Here is a 24166-nt window from a genome sequence, read left to right on the forward strand (position 1 = left end):
TATTGAACCAATTTCATTACAACGGCTAAAACGAGTCTGAATATGTTGATATAATGTAATAATTTTCTATGATTGGTAAATAATTGTACCGGTAGATAAGCTTGCCCACAAAAAAAAAACCCAAAACAACAACAACAACAAAAAAAAAGACCGGAACTAATGTTGACTTTCCTGTTGTCACGGCCGGCGGCATTTTGGGGGTGGAACCCGGATGTCAGTCAGCGTTTCTACATGGTGACACTCATGAAGAGCAACCTGAAGGGGACGGTGAGTGGGGGAAAAAATCGTTTAATACACACATCAATATAATACGTAGAGAAAGGTTACTGTTTAACCTTTATTCTTATGACAATACTCATGATATACCGTTTGAATAAACTGTCATATGTTTAGTGTTTTATTCCTTAAAGGCATATTTGAAATTATTGTAAGCCACTGTAAGCTTATGCACTGTCTGAACTAGAACACTGCACTTCAATATAGGAAAATGAAAAAGTTACTTAAAAAATGTTCCACTGGTTTGTCATGAAGTGCTGTGTTTTTGTCTGTAAGATGGTGTTTCCACCGGGCTACTTTCTTGTCAAACAAGGTGAAAATGGCTCCCCTTATATTTTCCAGGAATTCTTCTTTCTTCTTTTCCTTTCGGCTTGTCCCGTTAGGGGTCGCCACAGCGTGTCATCCTTTTCCATGAGAGCCTATCATCTGCATCCTCCTCTCGAACACCAACTGCCATCATGTCTTCCCTCACGACATCCATCAACCTTCTCTTTGGTCTTCCTCTCGCTCTCTTGCCTGGCAGCTCCATCCTCATCATCCTTCTACCAATATACTCACTCTCTCTCCTCTGGACGTGTCCAAACCATTGAAGTCTGCTCTCTCTAACTTTGTCTCCAAAACATCGAACCTTGGCTGTCCCTCTGATGAGCTCATTTCTAATTTTATCCAACCTGGTCACTCCGAGAGCGAACCTCAACATCTTCATTTCCGCCACCTCCAGCTCTGCTTCCTGTTTTCTCTTCAGCGCCACTGTCTCTAATCCGTACATCATGGCTGGCCTCACCACTGTTTTATAAACTTTGCCCTTCATCCTAGCAGAGACTCTTCTGTCACATAGCACACCTGACACCTTCCTCCACCCGTTCCAACCTGCTTGGACCCGTTTCTTCACTTCCTGACCACACTCACCATTGCTCTGGACGGTTGACCCCAAGTATTTAAAGTCCTCTACCCTTGCCATCTCTTCTCCCTGTAGCCTCATTCTTCCCCCACCACCCCTCTCATTCATGCACATATATTCTGTTTTACTTCGGCTAATCTTCATTCCTCTTCTTTCCAGTGCATGCCTCCATCTTTCTAACTGTTCCTCCAGCTGCTCCCTGCTTTCACTGCAGATCACAGTGTCATCTGCAAACATCATGGTCCACGGGGATTCCAGTCTAACCTCATCTGTCAGCCTATCCATCACCACTGCAAAAAGGAAGGGGCTCAGGGCTGATCCCTGATGCAGTCCCACGTCCACCTTAAATTCTTCTGTCACACCGACAGCACACCTCACCGCTGTTCTGCTGCCCTCGTACATGTCCTGTATTATTCTAACATACTTCTCTGCCACTCCAGACTTCCGCATGCAGTACCACAGTTCCTCTCTGGGTACTCTGTCATAGGCTTTCTCTAGATCTACAAAGACACAATGTAGCTCCTTCTGACCTTCTCTGTACTTTTCCATCAACATCCTCAAGGCAAATAATGCATCTGTGGTACTCTTTCTAGGCATGAAACCATACTGTTGCTCGCAAATACTCACTTCTGTCCTGAGTCTAGCCTCCACTACTCTTTCCCATAACTTCATTGTGTGGCTCATCAACTTTATTCCTCTATAGTTGCCACAGCTCTGCACATCACCTTTGTTCTTAAAAATGGGCACCAGTACACTTTTCCTCCATTCCTCAGGCATCTTCTCACGCACTAGAATTCTATTGAACAAGCTGGTCAAAAACTCCACAGCCACCTCTCCTAGATGCTTCCATACCTCCACAGGAATGTCATCAGGACCAACTGCCTTTCCATTTTTCATTCTCTTTAATGCCTTTCTAACTTCCCCCTTACTAATCATTGCCACTTCCTGGTCCACCACACTTGCCTCTTCTACTCTCCCTTCTCTATCATTTTCCTCATTCATCAACTCCTCAAAGTATTCTTTCCATCTACCTAGCACACTGCTGGCACCAGTCAACATATTTCCATCTCTATCCTTAATCACCCTAACCTGCTGCACATCCTTCCCATCTCTATCCCTCTGTCTGGCCAGCCTGTATAGATCCTTTTCTCCTTCTTTAGTGTCCAACCTCCCATACATGTCATCATATGCCTCTTGTTTTGCCTTTGCCCTGTGTCGCATCTCAATGTATTCCTTTCGCCTCTCCTCGGTCCTCTCAGTGTCCCACTTCTTCTTAGCTAACCGTTTTCCTTGTATGATTTCCTGTACTGTGAGGTTCCACCACCAAGTCTCCTTCTCTCCTTTCCTGCCAGAAGATACACCAAGTACTCTCCTGCCTGCTTCTCTGATCACCTTGGCTGCAGTGGTCCAGTCTTCTGGAAGCTCTTCCCGTCCACCGAGAGCCTGTATCACCTCTTCCCGAAAAGCTGCACAACACTCATCCTGTCTCAGCTTCCACCACATGGTTCTCTTCTCTGCCTTTGTCTTCCTAATTTTCCTCCCCACCACCAGAGTCATCTTACACACCACCATCCTATGCTGTCTAGCCACACTCTCCCCTACCACTACCTTACAGTTGGTAACCTCCTTCAGATTACATCGTCTGCACAAGATGTAATCCACCTGTGTGCTTCTACCTCCGCTCTTGTAGGTCACCCTATGTTCGTGCCTCTTCTGGAAAAAAGTGTTCACTACAGCCATTTGCATCCTTGTTGCAAAGTCTACCACCATCTGTCCCTCCAAGTTCCTTTCCTGGATACCGTACTTACCCATCACTTCTTCATCACCCTTATTACCTTCACCAACATGTCCATTACAATCTGCACCAATTACGACTCTCTCTCTGTCTGGGATGCTCAGAACTACATCATCTAGCTCCTTCCAGAATTTCTCTTTCACCTCTAGGTCACATCCTACCTGTGGGGCATAGCCACTAATCACATTACACATAACACCCTCAATTTCAAATTTCAGCCTCATCACTCGATCTGATACTCTTTTCACCTCCAAGACATTCTTAGCCAACTCTTCTTTTAAAATAACCCCGACTCCATTTCTCTTCCCATCTACACCATGGTAAAATAATTTAAACCCTGCCCCTAAACTTCTAGCCTTACTGCCTTTCCACCTGGTCTCCTGGACACACAATATATCAACCTTTCTCCTAATCATCATGTCAACCAACTCCCGAGATTTTCCTGTCATAGTCCCAACATTCAAAGTCCCCACATTCAGTTCTAGGCTCTGTGTTTTCCTCTTCTCTTTCTGCCGAAGAACCCGCTTTCCACCTCTTCTTCTTCTTCTTCTTTGACTTTGACTTCGACCCACAGTAGCTGGATTTCCAACAGCGCCCTGCAGGTTGACGGCGCCGGTGGCGGACGTTGTTAACCCGGGCCACGACCGATCCGGTATGGAATTATTTGGATGAACGCTCATATTTGTTTGGCAAGGTTTTAAGCCGGATGCCCTTCCTGACGCAACCCTCTGCATTTATCCGGGCTTGGGACCGGCCTACAGTTTGCACTGACTTGTGCCCCCCATAGGGCTGCATTATATTTTCCAGGAATTAAAGTTAAAAAAAAAAAAAAAAAAGTGGTTAAAGATAGCGACTAAATGGCTGAGTTGGCTACACTGACTGTGTAAAATAATGTATTAATATAGCGCATAACAATAGTATGTGTAATCGACTGTTATGTGCTTTCTTCCCACTGCAGCTGGATCATGAAGTGCACACGATGCCTGCTCCAGCTGCTGGGCCAGTCCGCCCACACCGCAGCCCGGCTCGCTCGCCCCACTTTGCCACGCAATCCACAGCACGAGCAGGTAAAGCGGTGGTTCTCAAACTGAGGTGTGGCTTACAAACATTATTGTTGGTCATGTTGGGGGTACTTGGGCAGCTAAGTCATTTTTTTTTAGCGGTACTTGGGTGGAGAAAGTTTGAAAACCCCTTAGGTCAAGCGTCGACACGCATTCATACTACGTCTTTGTACAGGCGGTGAGGCGTTTCCGCGGTAACAAAGGCGGCCCCGTGCCCGCGGAGTTCGTCGGCGAGGACCCCGGCAAGAGGTCCGTGGTCCCGGGCGACCCGTTCGCCACGGAGCGCAAAACCAAAGCCTCCTTCGCCGAAGCGCTGGAGGTGTTCGCCAAGGCCGACGTGAGGCGACGGGGCCACGTGGAGTTCATCTACGCCGCACTCAAGAAGATGCCCGAGTTCGGCGTGGAGCGCGATCTGGCGGTCTACAACCAGCTGCTGGACGTCTTTCCCAAGGAGGTGTTCGTGCCCAGGAACTTCATTCAGCGCATGTTCAACCACTACCCCCGGCAGCAGGAGTGCGCAGTGCAGCTACTGGAACAAATGGAGAACTATGGTGCGTGTCACACTTTGACAACGTGCTCAAATTGGCAAGCTGAATTCATTGTCGGTTTCTTCAGGTGTCATGCCCAACGTGGAAACGAAGGTCCTGCTGGTGCGGATTTTTGGTGAGAAGGGCCACCCAGTGAGGAAGTACCAGCGCATCATGTACTGGTTCCCGAAATTCAAACACGCCAACCCCTTCCCCATCCCGCATCAGTTGCCCGAAGACCCGGTGGACCTGGCCCGCTTCAGCCTGAAGCGGATCGCGAACCACCTGGACGCCAAAGTCAGCGTTTATCAGGTACCTCTGCGGAAGCTTCCAGTTAGGGCTGGGCCATTAATCCAATTTTAAACATTATTCAGTTGGGAAAAAAAACAAACACATCTTACAGCGAGGGGAACTCAAAACAAACTGCAATGTGGTTTCATAAGTCTGGACAGCCTCATAACTAGTCATGTGGCTTCGTTCAGAATCAAATTCCAACTCATTAAATGGGAGTCAGCACACGCATGCCACCATTTAAAGTGCCTCTGATTAACCTTAAAGTACAGATGTTTTAGTAGGCTTTTCCTGACATGCCGCAAATCTTTTGCCGAGGTGGCGTTGCCTCTCCTGTATAACTCTACACGAAGGGGTGGACCCAAAAGACCGCTTAGTACACAGATTTTGGTTTTAAAGCCACATTGGCCAGCCCAAGCAGCAATAAAGCGTAATAACAGTCATCTCCTCACCAGATGCCGCGCACAGACGTCACAGATAGCGGAGACCAGATCGGGCTGCCCCACATCGTAGGCATCCAGAGCCCCGACCAGATGGAGCTCCTCGGCAAGCACGACCCCGGCAGGCCCGTGTTCGTGGAGGGACCCTTTCCGCTGTGGCTGAGAAAGACGTGCGTGCACTACTACGTCCTCCGGGCTGAACCCGTGCCACCCGGCGAGAAGGTGGGCGAGCCGAGGCCTGCTCATGAGCAGAGGTGGATAAAGAACTCAAAAAGACACACAGGACTTAAGTTTAAAAGTAAAAAGGGATTTTGTAATGTTACAAAAACTAATCTAAATTGGCTCATGATAATAACAGAAAAAATGCCATACCTGTATGTGACAGAGAATTTTGAATGCCCGCAGCTGGTAGTTTTTTTGTTGTTGTTTTTTTAGGCTAAAGCAAAGCTTTCGCCACCAATCATTCTTGGGGCCGACGTCAAACAATTCTCTTAAATAAGGCCACGTCGTGGCGTCTTCTGCGGAGGTTGAAAAAAAGTCACGAGCCTCTTTTGACAAAGGACTAGAAAGTATCGATATACATTTTCAAACGTAGAGAGTAAAACCCTTGCAAATAGAGCCACAAATTGCCATAATCTGCATGTAATTGATGTTCCCCTAAAAAAAAAAAAAAAAAAAAAAAACTTTTAATTGCCACAAGATGGTGGCACAGCGCTATTTTAGTCGAATTCAAGTGTCGTTCCCTGGGACCAAGATGGCGCCGAAGTAACGCTTTTATTGCTTTGGCTTCAGTGAATTGGAATGCTTTTCAGGTTCCAAAATGAAAATCTGCTCAATTTGCAAATGCTCCAACTGTGAATATGCAGGAGTTCACTGTACTTCTGTAAATTACACATACCTGAAAAGTCCGCTTATGTAAGAAGTATTTGTGATTGTGTGTTTTTTTTTTTATTTTAGGTGGAGGAGCCTTATGATCCAGAGCGGTGTTTTAACTACCCTCTGCAACTACAACTAGACTTGGATCGGGACCTTGGGGACATTGAGACCTTCGATGTAGAAGACTGTAAGATGATCATATTTTGGATACAATATTTTTAAAAAAATCTTCGCTAACACAATGGTGTGTGTTTTCCCTAGTGGATGAAGGTCCGGTGTTTGCCATGTGCATGACCAGCCAGGGGGACCGGGCCACCCTCAACCGGTGGATCTCGGGTCTGCAGGAGAGCAACCCCGTCCTGGGTCACATCCCCACCCTGTTCCGCCTGCAAGCCGGCGCCAGCGAGCTCCGGGCGGAGACCCGGAGAGATGAGTCGCCGGCTGAGGAACCCGAGGAAGAGGAGGAGGCCAGGAGGAGACGGAACTGAATGTGTCTGTAGGACTCAGCTAGCCATCCATTTTCAATAATGCTTGTCCTCATTAGGCTCATGAGTGAACTTGAGCTTGTGCCAGCTGACCTTTGGGCGAGAGTCGGGTCGGCAGCCATTGGCAGGGCCGGTTTAGAGTTTTCAGTGATCCTAACATTGTGGACGTGGGAGGAAACCGGACTACCAGGAGAAAACCCACACTAAGTGTCCAGAGCCGAGACTCCAACCCCGGACCTCAGACGTGCCGCCCACGCATCTCGCTGACCGTCTTCTTAGTCCTCAAAATGTTTTTTGTATTGCAGCAAAAGAAGACCAAATGATGCCAAAGGTAAACAAGATTTAATTGTGGAAAAAGGGGCATTTGAAAATGTTCCTGTTTAACCAGTAAACAAGTCACAAGTTCACTTTGAGACGCTCAAACGGCTCGCTCCGCTGCAGAGGTTGACGCAAAAGGTTGTCAAGTCAAGTGCGGCGTGATCATCGATGGCGTCCTCAAAACAAACGACGCCTCGATGGATCGCCGTCATTATGGGAGAGAAGGTTCAATTTCTTGGTCTTATCCCGCAGTTCAGTTCCTGTACGTTTCTGTGAAAACAAGTGTGGGGGAGTTATTGATCAATACCTCTGCCGCAATTATGCCATGTACTGTAAACAAAACAGTTGATGTATTTGGCAGGTACCAAGAGTATATTGAAATGAACAATAAAGTGTGTTCCAAGTTATCGAGCGCCTGCTGTTTTTGCGATGCATTTGTGTGACAGATATTCCTTAAGAAGCCTTTATCGGAATCAACCTGAGACAGACGGTTGATTTTCTTAAAAGTTTTAGTTTGAATAAAGTGGCTTCTCAACAGGTTGCTCTACACAATACAATGCACTTGCGGGACAGAAACTCTTTAATACGCCTTTATTGTGACGACCTCGTTTGCTCCCTGAGTCACACGCAAATGAATTTCTTTTTTGAACAAAAATACCGTATACATCGTCATTCGAGGTTACATAACGCCAATCTTACAGCACAGCATCTGCTCATGTTGTTGCATCAAGGCAGATAAAGAAGAGCATTCTTACCTGCCAGAGTCGCGCCGCGCTGCTGCAGCTGCCTGGTGAAGAAGCGCTCGCGTCGCGACACCTGCTCGTCCCAGGCCTCCAGGATGCGGCGTCGCTCGGCAGGCTCCAGGGCGCGGGTGTGCGGGTGGGCCTCGTCGATGTGCGCCACCGCGCCCTCCAGGCTGTGCGAGTGCTGCAGCTCGCCGCACGCCATGCACACCAGCAGCTGGTTGAGGGGGTCGTAGTCCATGAGGTACGAGTGCCTCCACGTGGCCTCGGACACGGGGCCTTCGTCGCCGCGGGGGCGCCCGTCCTCGGCTAACAGAAGCTCATCTGGCGACGCGGTCGAGGAATATTAACGTTGATCTTTTTTTCCTATAACTTACGTCTGCAATACGTCACCTTGTAGTGGTGCTGCGTAGTGAGAGTAGGCCCCGCTGTCCGCTGAATTGCTGTGAAAGAAAAAGAAAAATTGCAGAAAACAAACAGCAGGCCAATAAAATACGAGTTTTCTACCTGATGAGATGTTCTGACGCCTCACTCAAAGGGTCGCACATCGCCCGCTGACAAAGATCCTGTGCGGTGATTGGACAGAAAGATGAACAAATGCAATGTGGTGCATCAAAAAAGGCAATACAGTCTATGTGTGTCGCTGTACAGTTTGTGTTCAGTCCGTTGCTTCAAGGCTTATAGAGCCGCAACATAGATGCTTTAAAGCCATTTCAACTTATTAAAACACACTTTTTAGACACAACGTATTAGGACTGCAAGGTGGACGTGCACGTTGATTCGACCTTCTGGTGGAAGCGCATTTAATTGTTCTGTATGTCGCTGGCATAGAAAGAAGATAAAAGATACAGCATATTATTTGTATGTGGTGGCGCCATGGTTGTGAATCATTGTACTACGCTGGCTTAAAAGAAGGAGATTAGTGTCTGCTGTTGCCATGGTGACCCCAGATGGCCTACTTTAGCAGCCTATACATTAGCAAGCAGCCCTCCTCCCCACCTCCCTTGACTTTCTCCAACCCTATTTTGTACCTGAACGTGCCGGTTCTGAACGGGCGGCATGCAGGACCCTCTCCTCGGGGCGATCGCCTTCTCGCCCACAGCCTTCCTGGCTCTCTGCTCCTTCTTTTTGATCCTCCAGTACTCGCGCTTCCTTTTCAGAAAGTCCTCCTCAGACTCCCCGGGGCGGCGCTTGGGAGGCCCCGTGGCGTTGAGCGGCGCCGGGGACGCCCAGAACCGTTTCAAGGGAGCGGAGCGCACAGGTCGAGCGGGGGGTTCGATGGGGTGCAGGTTTATGCTGGAAAGCGGGTTGTCAGGGGGTTTCAGAGTAGGGAGGTCCGGGTCCAAGTCCACGCATTCATTAATACCCGAAGGCGCGCGGACGGGGCGAATGCTGCTCCCCGAAGACAAGGAAGGCTTAGGAAGGAGCTTCAGTGGCGTCTTCGCAACATTTATCGAGCGCACGGCGAGAGTCGGAGTCTACGAGACAAAACAACACAAATACATGACGTGAAAAGTAAAACAAAGACACAAGAAACAAAACGCCCTTCAAAGTGTCACATTGCAGTAAATACCACTGAATCTATGGCTGCTCTGGGCAAAAAGGGAGAAAAACTCATGCCGCTATCAACCCCTGACCTCAACACTATTGAGATTGGATGAAAGAACGGTTAAGGTGACATTGAATATCGACTGACTGATTGATCCATTATTGCGTCCCTAGACTTTTGTCCACACAGCACGACTGCATCTCTTGAGAGGGGCCCGGCTCGTGAAAGCTATTTTTTGCTCGCCCGCAGTGTCAAATCCCGAAAAGACGTTTGCAGCAACGAATCGGGTTTCAGCTGGAGTGGACAGGGACGTGCGCGCACACACACAACTCCAATAACCGAGGCACCGTAGACTGTTGAATGCGGTGCTCAAACAAAGAAATGTGTAAGAAAGCTCGGGTGTCACCTGGTTGCCCCTCAGATGAAGACGCCCACCGCCACCAGCATCGCCGCCGCCGCCGCCCTCGCCGCGCCTCTCCTTCAGCCGGGCCCTCTGCTGCCTCTTCATCAGCTTCCAGTACTCCCGCTTCTTTTGCAGGCTGCTCGCTGCGCCGGGGCGTCGCCGCGGGGCCGCGTCGGATTCTCGAGCACGGGCGACGTGGGCCACCTCCGTTCCGTCGGGCTCCTCTTTTACCTTCGTTCCGACGTCGGGCTCTTGGCATTTGGCGTCGCTCACCGTGCTCAGAGACTCCTCAAGGAGCTTCTTCATGGAGGCCACGGCCAGCAGAGTGGTCGTCTGGCAATCCGCGGCCGGAGCCGGGTCGGGTTCGGGCTTGGGCGCCAGAGGTTTGAGGTCTGGACAGATGGGCTGCTCAGGGGCGGGGTTTAGGTCAGGCTCCCGTTTGATGGCGTTAGTCGGCTCGCTCCGGTTCAGGAGAGGCGCTCGGTACGCCGCAGCCGGTCTCAAGTCTTTGCTCCTTCTGGCCGGCGCGGCGAGTCTGGACTCGGCGAACCCTTGCCTCAGCTGGGCCGCACGCGCTGCCCGCTGTTGCCGCTTCATCACTCTCCAGTACTCGCGCTTCTTGGCCACGCGGTCTTCCTTGGTCAACGCTTTATCCGAAACGAGCATTTTCATGACGCAGCCGGCCCGGCCGGCCCAGGTGGCTACTTCGGGAAAAGTGGACTTGCGTGGGCCCTGAGGACGAGTGAGGGTGAGGTGACTAAAAGGTTGGACGGGTTCGGTCTTTGTGCTTCGGGTGGGCGCTCGTATGGGGACTTTGCTACCAGAAACCCCGAGCCCATCTTTCCCCGTGCTGCCATTCAAGGAACGCATCCGGGGAGCGCCGGCAGACACCGTCCCGTCCTCTTCGATGAAGCCGCCCCCGAGGGTCTCCGGGCCGCCCCCCGACGCCCTGGCCCTCCTCATCTCCTCCAGGATGTGCTGGTAGCGTCGGACTCGGCGCATCAGGGAGTCCTTCTCCTTGAGCCGGGCCTTCGCCTCCATCGACATCTTGGCCCGCTGCTCCCGCTTTTTAACCCGCCAGTACTCCCTCTGTTTGGCTATGATCTGCTCCGGAGTGTCCCTGGTGTCCATCGGGGGAACGCTTCTGATATTAAACGCCAAGGGCGTGGACAGGGATTTGACTTTTAGATGTCTTTGAGCTTCCAAAAGTCTCTGCCGAGGCGTTCTGCATCGAGAGACGTCGGACGGAGGAACAAAATTCGGAGTCCGTCTTGTCGATTCTCTCGCCATTTGTGCGGATTTGTGCGAAGTCTGCCTTGGTGTTTGGCCACCTCGCCGGTTGGCGTCACGAAGGAGAAATTGGGCAGACGCGGTTATCACCGGTGTGACTTTCTCTCTGGTTTTGGCGAGCCTCGCCGCCACCTTGGCCCGCTGCGCTCGCTTTTTGAGCCTCCATTGCTCCCGGCGACGGGCCACTTGCTCTTCCTCGGACTCGGGCGCGAGGGCGTTCCCGGTTGCCGACGAGCGCTCGGCCTTGATCCGCGTGAAGACTCGCGTCCGGCCGCCGTTGGTCATCGTCCCGACAGTCCGGGTGGTTTTAGCAAGGAGCGCTGAAGAAGCGGAACTGGCCGGGGTGGCGTCATCCAACTGGAACGCCGAGCCACCTTCGCTTTTGACCGTCGGCATGCTACTGCCGGCCCGGGAGGTCCCGTCCCATAGATTCCTTCATTCCTTCCGCCCGGGAAGGTTTTGTTCTGATGTGTGGACCTGCGCTCGTGTTAGTATCACGCAAAGAGTCGTGTGTCCTACGGAACAGAGAGCACATCATGCATGAGCCAACGCGATCTCGTGCGGGAAAATGCCAATTCGTTCAATCGTGCACTTGAGAAATGTGCGGTGCCAGTACCACGAGAGGTACAAGGGCTCCCTCGAGCGGTACACGAAAGAGTCGAGGAATTCAATATAAATAACATTTACAGTTTTTAAAACATGAAATACAAACAGACAGACTGCAGCTCGTCGCGATCGCATATAGCCTGCTTGAACTTACTGTTCAACAACAGTACACCGTTAAGTAGAGTTCAGTTGTATTTCACTTTTAAGTACCAGACATTTGCATTTACCATTTGTTCGTTATATTTTATTGGTAAAATAAAATTCTAAAAATGTCTGTGTGAAAGAATAATACAAAAAAAAACTAAAGCATGTGTGTAAAAAAGACAAAACAATAATGAAGAAATAAAAAAAATTATTCATGTGTAAAAATATAAAAGGAAAATAAAAACAAAATTCTGTTTTTGGAAATAATTAAAAAAAAAATCAAATGTGCATGTTTAAAAAATATAAAGAAAAAAGATAACTGATAAAAAAGGAAAATGTCAATGTGTCTGTGCAAAAAATAACTAGAATAAAAACAAGAACTCTATATATAATAGTGTATGTGGAAGAAAAAACATAAATGCGGGGAAATAAACACCAAACGTAGAACATTTGTAACAAAAACAAAACCGGGCATGTGTAAAAACAAAAACTATAGGGAAAATAATAAAATGTGTGTAAAAAGAAAACAGACTAAAAAAGTGTGCATGTGTAAAAAGAAAACAAAAACTAAATCATTCAGAATTTGTATGAATTTGTAGAATGCGTAAAATTATACAAGCTATGAAAATGCTTGTGTGAAAAAAAATAACTAAAATAAAACCAAGAAAAAAACAATGACAAAAGAAAGAAATTAAATAAATGACTTTCTTTAAGTCTGTAAAACCTTCCTGGAAGTACAATTGTAATGACATATTTGTGTGCAATACTTGGTTTTTTTTGTTTGTTTTTTTGCGGGGGAGTGTAGCAACGCCGTACTGTCCCTTTAAAAGTGTCGTCATGGTGACACTATCCCTTTAAATGTGTCCCCCTGTACCTTTAAACACGCCAATTCCGCCCGCCGACCGTCAATATTTCCCCGTTTTGGACGCGTTTAGCTCCATTCAAACCGCAGCGAACGACGGGGCCGGCGGAGTACGCGACCCGAGACGACAGCAGAGCACAGCGGCTTCCTTCGGCGGCGGCGTGGGGGGACGAGGCCGGGGGTCCGACGAGGCCCCCGACGAGGCGACTGACCGTGTCTCGCCGTGGACATCTTGTCCTCGTCGTTTGGGGCCGACAGCGAGGAGCGGCGGAAAGGAGGAAGGAGGAAGCGGAGTGAAAGCATGCACGCTCGTTTACCTTGTCATTGAGGAACTTTAGTCTTTTTTTGTTTGTTTGTGGCGGGGGAAGGTTTCTTTTTCGGGGTAGTTATGAGGACAGCTCGATCGGGCGGGACTCACTCCGCCGTTAGCTCCCGCCGCTAGCCAGCAGTCAACCGGCTGCCTTGACAACGAGCGCCGAGGACCCGGATGTTGGACCGACCTCCTGCAGAGAAAATACACGTCTCGTGTGTTTATGGCAAAAAAAACAAAGACAAAACAAGATATTAAAAAGATGTGTCTGTCTGTGTGTAAATGAGTACAAAGAAACAAAACAAAAATGAAAAATGACATAAAACAAAAAATGTGTAAAAACAAAAACCGAGAAAAAAACAAAAATGCTAGTATGTTAAATTTACTACTACAATAATAATGTGTACGTGTGTAAAACAAAAAAATAAAAACCATTTTAAAAAAAGGTATTCATTTTAAAACGTGATTTACCTTAATGCATCTTATTTTGGCCCTTCATCCCACACAGTGGAATTTACTTTGATTTGATTTCGGTATTTAAAAAATGAAGATTTTTTTTTTTTTAAATATCTTTAAGCTGTTTTAGATACTGTTTAATATTATAATGTTTTTCATATGCTGCTCAGTAATTGGGCATGCCTGCTTTCTCTCGTGTTGTTTTCATTTTGGAGACTACCGGAACAGTTAATAGAATAATAATGTAGACCAGATGTAATTTTACATTTAAGTCACAAGTAAGCCTTGCAGAATAATAAACATGATGCACTTCCTTTTTAATTATGTTCCGTTTAATTTCTATTTAACAGTAATATAATGACTATTGGACATAATTAGTCTTCCGGTGAAAAATAATGACGCTCCAGTAATGTGTGACGACGTCAGAGTTGTCCTGGGCTCGCGTCGACGCGGGTACTGTCTCTTTAAATTTACCCAGGAGCCCCTTAAGGAGCCCCAGGGGCCCCTCGTCCGGCTCCCCACCCTGAAGACAACCAAGAGTCTCCAAAATACGCCACCGGAGGCCCACGCGCACGCATTTGCCTTTTACCACGGAACGTTTGGAATCTATGAAAAGTTAACTTGTCAAGGGAGGAGGGGGGTGGGGGGGTTGGCTTGAGGGGGTCGCGCGCACGCACGCGCGTCGTCGGAGCTCCCGTGCGATGCCAGATGCGAGTCGCGAACGTGCTCGTGCGCGCGTGACACGTCCCGTAACCGGAGCGAGCGCGGGATGGACGACGCCGCCGCGGAGCTCCGGCGTGCCGAGCGCCGGGCTCAGCCGGAGCCCGGGCCGCCGCTCTCATTAACTGTCCGCGGGGAGGAGGAGGAGGAGGAAGAGGCGGCCCCCGGCCAGAGCGACTCTGGAGGTGAGCTTACACTGGGGGGAAATAAAAGATAAGAAAAGAAATGGTTGGGTTTGCATGCGTGCGTGGCTGTCAAATCCACGGCCATTGTCAGTGGGACAATACCAATACGGCTTGGCCCCTCTGTCTGTGTGGGCTCCTGTAAACAAAGGCTGAACAGCACGGTATGCGGACGCCATCGTGTGGCGGGTAGAGGCACTGCAGCTAAAAAAAAAACAAAAACAAAAAAAAAACACCCGAGCTAACCAGTTAGCCTAGCATGAAGGCCCTAGAAGGGACTAGCCATCCCTTTTCGAAAATGTTGCCCTTATGAGGTTCACAGGTGAACTGGAGCCGATCCCAACTGACTTCGGGGCAGCTCACCGGCCAAAACGGAGGGACGGCTGTTTTGTCTAGATGCGAACGAGCGGCGACCGGTCTAGGGTGTGCCCAGCCTCCAGCCCAAAGTTGGCCGGGATAGGGTCGAAGGCTCCCGTGACCCTAAAGAGGACAAAAACTTCTGTCTGTTTAGTTTATCGATAAAAATAAATGTCAACGTGCTTCAGCTGCGATGGATGTAAGAGGAGGAAAACCCCTGACCTCAACCCTATTGAGAACACAAATAGGATGTTTGGATGGCGAGGTGAGCCCAAGTGTGTGTTTTCTCTTCAGCAGAGGACGGGCTCGCGAACGGCCACGGCGCCGAAGATGAGCCCGCGGCGGGCGCCACCAGCTACTGGAGCATCAGCGAGGGTCCGGACCACCCTCTGATCCTGTCCCCGGCCCCGGGGCCGTCGGGACGCAAACCCCGGGCGCGGCGGGCCTCGCGGCCCGGCCTGAGTCGCATCCCGGGCCGCGACCACCGCCGCTACTACCACGAGTACTGGCGCAGCGAGTACCTGATGGACTTCGACCCGCTCCGGCACGGCATGATCTGCATGGTGTGCGGCAGCTCGCTGGCCACCCTCAAGCTGAGCACCATCAAGCGCCACATCCGCCAGAAGCACCCCGACTCGCTGCTGTGGAGCGCCGCCGACAAGGAGGTGATCCGCTCCGGCTGGGAGAGCCACCTGAGCCTCGGGGGAGGTCAGGGGTCGTACGCTGAAGCCAGAGCCGCCGAGCCCGCCGGGCCCGAAGGGGGTGACGAGTCGGCGCTTTCGGGCTTTCCCGTCGCTGCCGGTGAGCAGCACTAACACTTTCACATCAAATACGGGAAAAAATAGTCAAACAAACACATTTACATCCAGTATGTACTCAACATATTATACATAAAATAAACAAAATAATTTTATTAATAAAATAATAATTTTGTGCAACTGTTTCACATCCCACCACTAGTTGTCCTTTTTTCCCAGAAGCGGCCGAGGAGCCGCCGCCGCCGCCGTCGCGCGGGCCGAGCCGCTCTCCTGCGCCCGAGGCGGACGGCGACGCACGCCGCCGGGAGGGAGCGGTCCGTCCTTGCGCGCGCGCGCTGGAGCGCTACCTGAACGCCTCGCTGCACGCCTGGTTCCGCCAGGAGTTCCTGATGGAGTACGAGGCGGAGGCGGGCCGGCTGCTGTGCATGGTGTGCGGCGGGCGGCCGCCCTCGCTGCACCTGGACCACATCAAGAACCACGTGCTGGAGCGACACCCCGACTCGCTGGTCTACAGCTCCGAGGAGAAGCACCGCGTGCTGCAGGCCTGGGCTCAAACTCACGGTGAGCGCCGCAACGTCCTTGCACTAGTACACTCTATGTCCTCACTAATAAGACACTTTAGTGCACTAGTAGAACAACTGTCTTACTAGTACATTTTTTTGCAACTAGAATGCACTAGTAGAACTGTGACATTTATTCCACAAATGTATGGCATTTGTGTGCACTAGTAGAATGACCTGGGGCACAGTAGTAGCTATGTAACTAGTAATGTTTTTCCCTCTACTGCCGTCCACAACTATATTGCACTAGTAGTACAACTGTCTTACTGCTAAAACTTTTTTACACCACTGTATGACATTTTTGCACACTAGTATGACAAGTACATTACTAGTGAAGAAAAACTGTGCACTAGTTGACCACTGTATGCTACTTGATACTTTGATAACGTATGCACAACTGGAGACAAAAGTATTAATCTAATCGACATTCAGCATTTCACTAGTAGTACTAGTAGCATGCAGATGTCATCTAGTGCAGTTTTGCCTCACTAGTAACATGTCATCCTTCTACTAGTGCGCTGAATTGTCTTACTAGTAAGGACAAAGAGTGTACTAGTACATAGACAATTCAGCACCCTAGTAGGACAAATGCACAGTAACAAATGCTCAAATGGCTTTCCATAAAACCTTACAAGTAAAACATTTTCCCCCATTACTAGTGCCACTTTTGGCCTAGTAGTACACAAAACATCCTCGTAAACTACTGTGCTGCACTAGTAACACTGCTAGGCCAAACTAGTTATGCCAAGTCATGCACTAGTACCCTCCCTTTTAAAGATCCAGCTTAAGGTCCATGAACTAGTATGCGCCTAGTCCTCACTAGTAGGATAACATGTTGCTACGCTGCAAAAAGGAATGTACTTGTTCTAAGACAATTTTGACTTGTTTCTAAATTTTTGGCAAAACAACAAGATCATATTTTAAGAATTTTATCAAGTCCATTCATACTAGTAGTTCCATTGGCAGATTATTTTCACGTTCACAAAATGTAGTTTTTCATATTTTCAAACTAGTTTTGAGGAGGTCATTTTTTTCCAGTGGAGTGAGGCCAACCTGCACGACTAAAATAAAATTCTACTAGTTTTACATGTAACGATTCATTAGTAGTATTAAAAGCGACCAGTAGTGCGTGACACATGCCTACTAGTTGGTGTTACTAGTGAAGCGCAGTAGTAGTTTACCGGTACTTGAAATTGTCGTCTTCTATTGGCCGCGACAGACGAGTCGGAGAACTCCATCCAATCGGAAGCAAACTCCAAAGATGACGGCTCGCCGTCTCGGGACGCGTCTCTGAACGAGGACGACGGCGGCACGGCGCGCACTGCGCGCCGGAGGCGGGGCCCGCGGGGCGGCGACGCGCGACACCTGCGCCTGGACTACCTGGTGGCGTACGGGCCCCGGGGCCGCGCCGTCTACTGCATGGTGTGCTCTCGAGTCGTGCGCGGGAGCCGAGTCCGGAGCTTCCGGCAGCACATCCGCCAATGTCACCCCGAGACGGAGGCCCTGAGCCGGCAAGAGCGGGAAGCCGTGGCGGCGGCCTGGACCAAAGACCGCCGCGCCGAAGACGGTGAGGAAAATGTCTTCGGAGTTCTGAGAGCATTGAGCGCAACCGGAGAAGTGTTCACAAGCGCTTCACTTTGTCCACATTTAAGTTCCAAAGACGTCCACTTCTTTGGCTTTCTGTGACTCTTCCAGTCCGACGCGTTTGAGAACATCCTGTTGAATGGCGACGTACTGTTGATCAATTGTTAGGTCAAAATATGAACAGCGCGATGAAGATGACCGTTTTCAATATTCATTCTAATTGAACGAGGGACATTTATTGTTCAATTCGTGGATCAGGTCAAAGTTCACCTGTAAAGTATGGAGGCTCCATTTTTGAGAGTATTCTCTTCATGATTTCCAAGTTTAAAAAAATAAATTTTCCAAAATTAAAAACGGATTTCATGTAATTATGAAAGTAATAAGTGTTACGAGCAGAATTTTGAGGGAAAATATTTCTTTCCCCATTTGGGATTAAGTATAACAAAATGTGGAAAAAGTGAAGATGACGATGATGAGTCAAGGCTGCGGATACGTTACTCAGTTTCCTAGTTTTTTTTTTTTTTTTTTAAAAACAAGTCAAAAATTTCAAAACATTTTTCATGTTGGAGTTATGAGGCGTTCCATGCAGATTTTTTTTGGAGGGAAAAAATGAATTGATTCTACTTTGGAATATGGCTGTAATGTGAGGCAGCAATGTGGGAAAAAGTGAAGCGCCGTGAATCCTTTTTGATGTCGTTTGCAAGCACAAAAAACGACTTCCCTCCCTCTCGCTTTTGACTTCCTGAATCTGCAGAAATCAGCACAAGTGACGCCGGTGTCCTCAATACCTCCGGCGGCCCGAATGAGGACGGCTCCCCAGACGTCAAACCGTCGGTGAAAGAAGAGGAAGACGAGGAGGAGGAGGAGGAGGAGGAGTTGGAGGAGGAAGGAGGAGGAGTCAAGGACACGGCCAAGGACGCTACCCCGCGCCAAGGCCACTACCCGGGCAAGGACCAGCGGCGAAACTACCAGGTGCGCTGGCGCACGGACTTCCTGATGGACTACGACTGCCGACGGCACGGGCTCATCTGCATGGTGTGCGGCGCGGCGTTGGCCACGCTGAAGGTGAGCACCATCAAGCGCCACATCCAGCAGGTGCACGCGCATTCGCTGCGCTACGGCGCCGACCAGAGGCGCAGCGCCGCGCTGGCCTACGACGGCGACGCCGCCGGACGCTTCGTCCACGCCGACGATTGCTTCCTCGCCTGGGATCACGCGCGCAGCGACACGGGTCCCTCGCACGCGCACTGAGCCGCGGCCGGCCGCTTCCTTGCGGGCCCGGGACGGAGTACGCCAAGCGCACGTCGACCGGAACGGCGCCGCTCCTCCGAGTCAATAGTTAGCTTTCCATATCGAGGGGGGGGCGCTTTGTTTCCGACCTTCAGAGATGAAAAGCGACTCCGAAACCCACGTGAGAAATGCGCCGCCTCTGCAAAGTCGTCGGAGCCCTTCACATTTTCCACGTTTTATGTTACAGAATGATTCCAAAATGGAATTCATTATATTTTTCCCCACAAAAGCCTGCACCTACCCGAAAAAAAGTTGTCTTAAGTTGTTGCTAATTTATTAAAAATAACTATTCATTTTAAGTTAGAGCCTTATTCTAAAATGAAATAAATTATTCCCCCCCCCCATAATTCTGCACAAAATACCTCTTAAAACATGAAAGTAAATTTTTAGAAATGTATTCAAACTTAACAATCACACGTTCACCTGTTCGCCAAAGCACTAATATAAAAGTCGTGCTTTACCTCGGTGTCAAGGAACAATGTTGAAGTGAGTTGAGGAGCTTCATTTAGTGCTTTGTGAATTTTGCTGTTCAGCTCGCAACAGCTGTTTTGAGCCATAAACGGACCAATAGATTTCCTGCTTCCATTATGATTGGCATTGAAACAATACTATTAATCAAGCTGTTGACATTTTGACCTCATGAGACCAAGTCGACGCCCAACAATTGATCGACAGTACCTTGCCAACCATGATGTCCTCAGAGAGAAGTGGCCACTGAATACTTTCTGGAAAGCCATGTACGCGCCCCGTGATTGGCTGACGAGCAGTCCAAGGGTGTACTCGCCTCTCGCTCAAGTCCGCCGGGCGACCCTAATGAGGGCGAGCACTACAGAAAACGGAGGCATGAGCACTTGCTGAGACTAAATGCATGAGTCACGTCGTGACAACTTGTTGTTCTTCTCAACCTGGAAAATCTCAGGGATTGCACATTTGTTTCAATCGAGGTTCTTGGAAGACGCGTGTGTCGCAAACAGAACGTCGGCAAAGTTTTAGGAGGAAAGTGGAAACGAAATGTGTTGGTAAAAACAGCAAAAAGGCACTTCGGTAATGTTCGAACACTTATTTTCCAGACAGTGGCACTTAATTTGGAAAGGACACACAAGAAGTGACATCATCATCATCGTATGATTTCATTGGTCCACATGCAGCACTTAACTCTTTTGAAATGATGGGAATGACTTGTCGACATGTTTTTGTAACTTGTGCTTGGCCTCCACGTCACCTTTGATGCAATAATGCAATAAATGGATGCCTGTTTTTCCTTGTACACCACCCAGCAACTTTTAATTTTAAAAGTTTGATTCGAATTGTCATTTTGTACTGGTGCCGGCCTTACCCACAACGCAACGCGGCGAGTTGTCCGCACTCCAGTTAGCCTCCGCTCATGATTTTCTGACTTTGGTCCTGTTCTGAAACACACCACATCCACTTCAAACGCGGCACTGAATGGATTTCGGATGCATTTCTTTTATGGCGTCGAGTCTCATACTTGACACGAGAAAAAGTCAACAAAAAAAGACCTGACCTCATTTCAATTTACTTACCCAGTGTGCGTGTCCTGACGTTTTCTGTAAGTGGATACACAGGTTAATGATGTGCCTACTGCCATCTAGTGGAAGTGCATTTCATTGTTCTGCGTTCTACGTCACTGGCACAGATAGATGAAAAAAATTACAAATTAACACATTCGCTGCCATTGACGGCTTTAGAAGTTCAATATCCACGTTAGCTGGGAAGGCTGGCAGTGACTGAGTTTTAAGTGAAAATTGCTTTTTTTTTTCCTGGAGTTGCATTATAATTTTTGTTGTTGTTGCAAGACAGAAGAAACCAGCAGTCCTTTTGACGTGTTTTTATTCATTTCACTGGAACATGAGTACAGAGACCACATATTTGTTTTCCCCCCCCTCCCCTCCATTTATTTTCTCTCTCCTGTGACATCACTCACGGAAAAAAAAGTAGAACCATAATAGCTAAACGGAACATGTTAAGAGAACGACATCAAGAGCAATAAAAGAACAAACACGACACTCCTGTCTCACACACACACACACACACACACTCCCATACCCGATGAAAATCAGCATGCTTTGCGCAACGCGGCCTCATTCATGATATCGTCCAAAAAAGGAGAAACATAGAAAGCCTTCGGGAACTAGTGCTTGAACTGAGCCAAACGACACGATAGCAGGAAAGGGGGTGCGAGGGGGCGACGGTCTGACAAGACATCCGCGGTAGCGCGGAATGTCGGACCCGTCAAAGTCAGCAAACGTGGCGGAAACGGAACCACCAAGCCCAGCGTCTCATTTTCCTTCAGCAAAGCTGGAGCTCCTCCAGCGCGCGGCCGTCAAGACGCCACTGCTAATACAAACGCGACTAACGCAACGCAACTTGGAATATCGGTGAGAACTACGCCAGTCCTGAAAAAAAAAAGGGACAAAAACAACAACAAAAAAACAAAACTCCAAAAGCTACACGCACGAGAATCGCATCTTCAAATTGCAATGACTTAATTGTCACCTCTTCAGAATTACTGTAGTAGTATTAGTAAGTGTATATACATGCACGTACGTGTACGCAAAAACGTTTGAGCATTTATTCAACTAGTACACTCTTCAAGACAATTCAGTACACTACTAGAACATATTTTCACAACTGTGTGAGATGTCTGCGCACTTGTGCAACAACTACATGCTACTAGTGAGAATGACAAGGCTTTGGAGGCTTTACCCAAAACCCTACTAGTGTGCTGAATTGTGCATGTTCTAGTGCACACTTTGTCCTCACTTAGGAATACAATTCAGTGCACTAGTTGAACAACTAGGGGGCAATAGTGAGGCAAAACTGCACAAGTTGACAACTAGGTGCTTTTAATGACATAAGATTCTACTAGTTAACATCTAGCGCTTCACTAGTAGTATTGCTATTGCACAGATGTCATCTAGTGCAGTTTTAGCTCACTAGTGCACCAGTCTTTTTAATAGTGCGCAGTAGTGGGAACAAAATTTCACTAACAAGAAAGTCCTTCAGCTAGTGCGCCCTAGTCCTTCTACTAGTACACTGAATTGTCTTACTAGAGAGGGCAGTGTATTAGTGCATGGACAATTCAGCGCACTAGTAGGCTATTGAATGAATGCTCAAATATCTCCTCGCTACTGTTATGACTAGCGAAGTGCTAAACGTTAACTAGTAGGCTCTTATGTCACTTGTAATAGTAGTACTAGCACACCGCTGTCAACTGGAGCAGTTTTGCCACACTAGAAACATGTTCTACTAGTGTGGCCCTGTTTTTTCTACAACTGCACAGAAATGTCACAGTACTGGAAGAAATGTCACTAGTAAGAAAGTTCTACTAGTGCAGCCTAGTTTTTCTAGTAGTGTGCCCTTGACATGCTACCAGTGTACAGAAATGTCACACAATGGGGAAAAAATAACACATTCTACTAGTGTGCTGAATTGTCTTCCCAGTGAGGCAAAAGAGTGTACTAGTACACAGACAAGTCATCGCACTAGTAGGCTATGGAATAAACACTCAAACGGCTCGCCATACTAGTGCGGCCCGTGTGAACTAGACTAAAACGGCGAGTGCTGCAAAAGCTTTTTATCGTTGCGATTTCAGGCCGCTCTTCGGCGATATCAGAAAAAAAAAAAAAAAAAAAAAAAAAAAAACAATCAGTGCAGAAATGCGCGGACGACAGGCAAACCCGCTTCTACGAAAGAAAAAAATAAAAAATAAAATAAATAAATACAATTGAGGACACAATCTATGCGGCGCGACGCTGGGGAGGAATAGGCGGGACTTTCGGAAGGCGAGGGGAATGGCGTGCGTTGCGTACAGACATTTTGCTCGCATGCGCCCTTGGAAGCTGGCCCGAGATTCAGTCTAGTTCACGCTCTGCTACAAAAGCGCAGTAGTTTTGACATTAAATAGAGATTTGCGTTCTACCTAGTAAGGTTCAGTGTCGACGGGTGGTGCTCGGGGAGTCTACGATGGAGATGACTGGGAGGATGTTCTTCTTTTCTTCGTGTGCGTTTCGAAATGCATCATTCGGCTTTGCTGCGCTTCACGGCGCCGGGGAGTTTCTCTTGCAACCTGGGAAAACAGCAAAAAACGTTTGCGGTTAAACCCGAAGACGGAGACGGCAGCGGCGCGTTGCGGCGCGGCGTCGCTCACTTGGCGATCGTGGTGTTGATTTGGCTGCGAGCCAGGTCCACGTACTGGTCGATCTGCGTCTGCGAACGGAACAAGAGGCTTTTTTTTCTTTCTTTGTTGTTGTTTTTTTTCCGCGTGCACGCGGACAACAAAGGATGCACACAAAGCGCCTCGGGTGAGCTCAGCGCTGGCGGACGCGCTCTCCGACGGCACCCTCGACACAGCAACGGGAACCGCCGCATATTCGCACATCAACTATTGGCTCCTTTTTTTCAGGAACTTGTTCTGCTATGGCCTTAAAAAACATTTTAAATGAAAATAAAAATAAGTATTTCTGTGCTCAGGTACCATCTCCTGGCAAGGAATCGTGTTGAAGTGAGTTGAGGAGCTTTGTTTAGACGAGGGCCCAACCAAAATGGCCGATGTCAATATGTATAACCGATTCAAACAAAAATCTAAATTACAGTCACAACATTTGACTTTTCCAATATGTTATCCTTCAATATTTGTTTTAACATTACAACAGCCGATTTTTGGGGAATATTTGTTTGAATGTCACATCTTTGTCTTGCGTTGTAATGTGAGAAGGAAAGGAAATAATAAAAAAATTTAAAAAAAATCCTCGGATTTTTGCCCATTTGAAAAAGGGCTTCTTTTGGCCAATGACTGTAATCAATCCGGTCCTAATTTAGACTTAACACGGTTAAGTATTCTCGATTCATTTTATGCTTACAATTCTTGGGGCTGTCCAAATAAATTCACAACGCATTTTAAAAAGTGTTTTCATAAGTTGAAATGTGTTTGTGGGAGGGGATAAAACTATCCCTAAAAGTTTCATTCTACAGTTTCCCCTCTCGCGGAAGGTTCTGGAAGGCGAGAAGCACGGCTCGACTGCATTTAGCACCCGCGCGATGCTGCTCACCTTGTTCTTCTCGTAGACGGGCGGCACGGCAAAGAGCAAGATGTCCGCTGCGGAGAAGCACGGACAAATCAGAAAATTACATTTGGAGCCCGTCAATCTTCCCGTCGAAGTCAGAAAAATCCGTTTTTTTCGGACTTTTCTGATTATCGGCTGTCGCTAAAATACTATCCTGAGCGTCTCCGTGGCGGGTCTTACCGAGGATGAGGATGGTGATGCCGTTGAAGACGGCACCCACGTAGGTCAGCAGCCACATGACCACGGCCAACTGCGCAAAGAGCAAAAGCAAACTCGGCTCGGCGCCATCTTTTCA

At 48.4% G+C, this 24166-nt stretch overlaps 4 protein-coding genes across 21 annotated transcripts in view; 2 read left to right on the plus strand and 2 right to left on the minus strand.

Moving 5' to 3' along the window:
- Positions 1 to 7377, plus strand: ecsit (ECSIT signaling integrator). Of its 4 annotated transcripts, XM_061763118.1 has the most exons (8): positions 198 to 267; positions 3547 to 3624; positions 3931 to 4039; positions 4209 to 4584; positions 4649 to 4872; positions 5307 to 5513; positions 6249 to 6354; positions 6429 to 7377. In XM_061763118.1, exons 3-8 carry the CDS (start codon positions 3938 to 3940, stop codon positions 6653 to 6655), a joined length of 1242 nt encoding a protein of 413 aa, XP_061619102.1. In that variant the 5' UTR covers positions 198 to 267; positions 3547 to 3624; positions 3931 to 3937; the 3' UTR covers positions 6656 to 7377. The 4 variants fall into 4 exon arrangements, with proteins under 4 accessions (XP_061619103.1, XP_061619100.1, XP_061619102.1 ...); XM_061763119.1 differs by lacking the exon at positions 3547 to 3624 and having other exon boundaries at positions 1 to 267; positions 5307 to 5545; positions 6429 to 6569; XM_061763116.1 differs by lacking the exon at positions 3547 to 3624 and having other exon boundaries at positions 70 to 267.
- Positions 6976 to 15244, minus strand: si:dkey-28a3.2 (uncharacterized). 8 transcript variants are annotated; one of them, XM_061763099.1, is made up of 9 exons: positions 14815 to 15001; positions 14599 to 14715; positions 12885 to 13070; positions 9669 to 11470; positions 8745 to 9191; positions 8221 to 8279; positions 8107 to 8156; positions 7726 to 8037; positions 6976 to 7240 (listed from the first exon to the last, which is right to left on the minus strand). In XM_061763099.1, the coding sequence occupies exons 4-9, from the start codon at positions 11349 to 11351 to the stop codon at positions 7224 to 7226; spliced, it is 2568 nt and encodes an 855-aa protein (XP_061619083.1). In that variant the 5' UTR covers positions 11352 to 11470; positions 12885 to 13070; positions 14599 to 14715; positions 14815 to 15001; the 3' UTR covers positions 6976 to 7223. The 8 variants fall into 8 exon arrangements, with proteins under 8 accessions (XP_061619083.1, XP_061619089.1, XP_061619085.1 ...); XM_061763105.1 differs by lacking the exons at positions 14599 to 14715; positions 14815 to 15001 and adding an exon at positions 15114 to 15244 and having other exon boundaries at positions 12986 to 13070; XM_061763101.1 differs by lacking the exons at positions 14599 to 14715; positions 14815 to 15001 and adding an exon at positions 15114 to 15244.
- On the plus strand, positions 13922 to 20056 carry zfta (zinc finger translocation associated). 2 transcript variants are annotated; one of them, XM_061763113.1, is made up of 5 exons: positions 13922 to 14238; positions 14890 to 15393; positions 15570 to 15911; positions 17130 to 17477; positions 18249 to 20056. In XM_061763113.1, exons 1-5 carry the CDS (start codon positions 14103 to 14105, stop codon positions 18743 to 18745), a joined length of 1827 nt encoding a protein of 608 aa, XP_061619097.1. In that variant the 5' UTR covers positions 13922 to 14102; the 3' UTR covers positions 18746 to 20056. The 2 variants fall into 2 exon arrangements, with proteins under 2 accessions (XP_061619097.1, XP_061619096.1); XM_061763112.1 differs by having other exon boundaries at positions 13923 to 14238; positions 14887 to 15393.
- rtn3 (reticulon 3) overlaps positions 19322 to 24166 on the minus strand; it is a 16173-nt gene continuing 11328 nt past the window's right edge. For 4 of the 7 annotated variants that reach the window (XM_061763124.1, XM_061763121.1, XM_061763122.1 and 1 more), the window contains 4 exons: positions 24052 to 24121; positions 23857 to 23903; positions 22956 to 23014; positions 20619 to 22874 (listed from right to left, as the gene is read on the minus strand). In XM_061763124.1, the coding sequence (XP_061619108.1) occupies positions 22826 to 22874; positions 22956 to 23014; positions 23857 to 23903; positions 24052 to 24121 (225 nt within the window). In that variant the 3' untranslated portion in view covers positions 20619 to 22825. Of the gene's footprint in view, positions 19611 to 20120; positions 20194 to 20328; positions 20353 to 20414; positions 20433 to 20618; positions 22875 to 22955; positions 23015 to 23856; positions 23904 to 24051; positions 24122 to 24166 lie in introns of those variants that run through there. The other 3 variants (XR_009786698.1, XR_009786697.1, XR_009786696.1) reach the window with 3 other exon arrangements.

The sequence above is a fragment of the Phyllopteryx taeniolatus genome, chromosome 23 (genome assembly GCF_024500385.1).
Source record: "Phyllopteryx taeniolatus isolate TA_2022b chromosome 23, UOR_Ptae_1.2, whole genome shotgun sequence".
In the NCBI taxonomy this organism is placed as follows: Eukaryota; Metazoa; Chordata; class Actinopteri; order Syngnathiformes; family Syngnathidae; genus Phyllopteryx; species Phyllopteryx taeniolatus.

Bases quoted from the DNA above. Each gene is read 5' to 3' on its own strand.
- ecsit (XM_061763116.1), top strand. From the start codon at position 3,938: ATGAAGTGCACACGATGCCTGCTCCAGCTGCTGGGCCAGTCCGCCCAC. The intron at 4,040-4,208 runs GTAAAGCGGTGG...GTCTTTGTACAG, and splicing joins GCAATCCACAGCACGAGCAG to GCGGTGAGGCGTTTCCGCGG. The intron at 6,355-6,428 runs GTAAGATGATCA...TGTTTTCCCTAG, and splicing joins GACCTTCGATGTAGAAGACT to TGGATGAAGGTCCGGTGTTT.
- zfta (XM_061763112.1), top strand. From the start codon at position 14,103: ATGGACGACGCCGCCGCGGAGCTCCGGCGTGCCGAGCGCCGGGCTCAG. The intron at 14,239-14,886 runs GTGAGCTTACAC...TTTTCTCTTCAG, and splicing joins CGGCCAGAGCGACTCTGGAG to CAGAGGACGGGCTCGCGAAC. The intron at 15,912-17,129 runs GTGAGCGCCGCA...TGGCCGCGACAG, and splicing joins GGCCTGGGCTCAAACTCACG to ACGAGTCGGAGAACTCCATC.
- si:dkey-28a3.2 (XM_061763105.1), bottom strand. From the start codon at position 11,351: ATGCCGACGGTCAAAAGCGAAGGTGGCTCGGCGTTCCAGTTGGATGAC. The intron at 9,192-9,668 runs GTGACACCCGAG...TTTGTCTCGTAG, and splicing joins TTCATCTGAGGGGCAACCAG to ACTCCGACTCTCGCCGTGCG. The intron at 8,157-8,220 runs GTAGAAAACTCG...TTTCTTTCACAG, and splicing joins GCGTCAGAACATCTCATCAG to CAATTCAGCGGACAGCGGGG.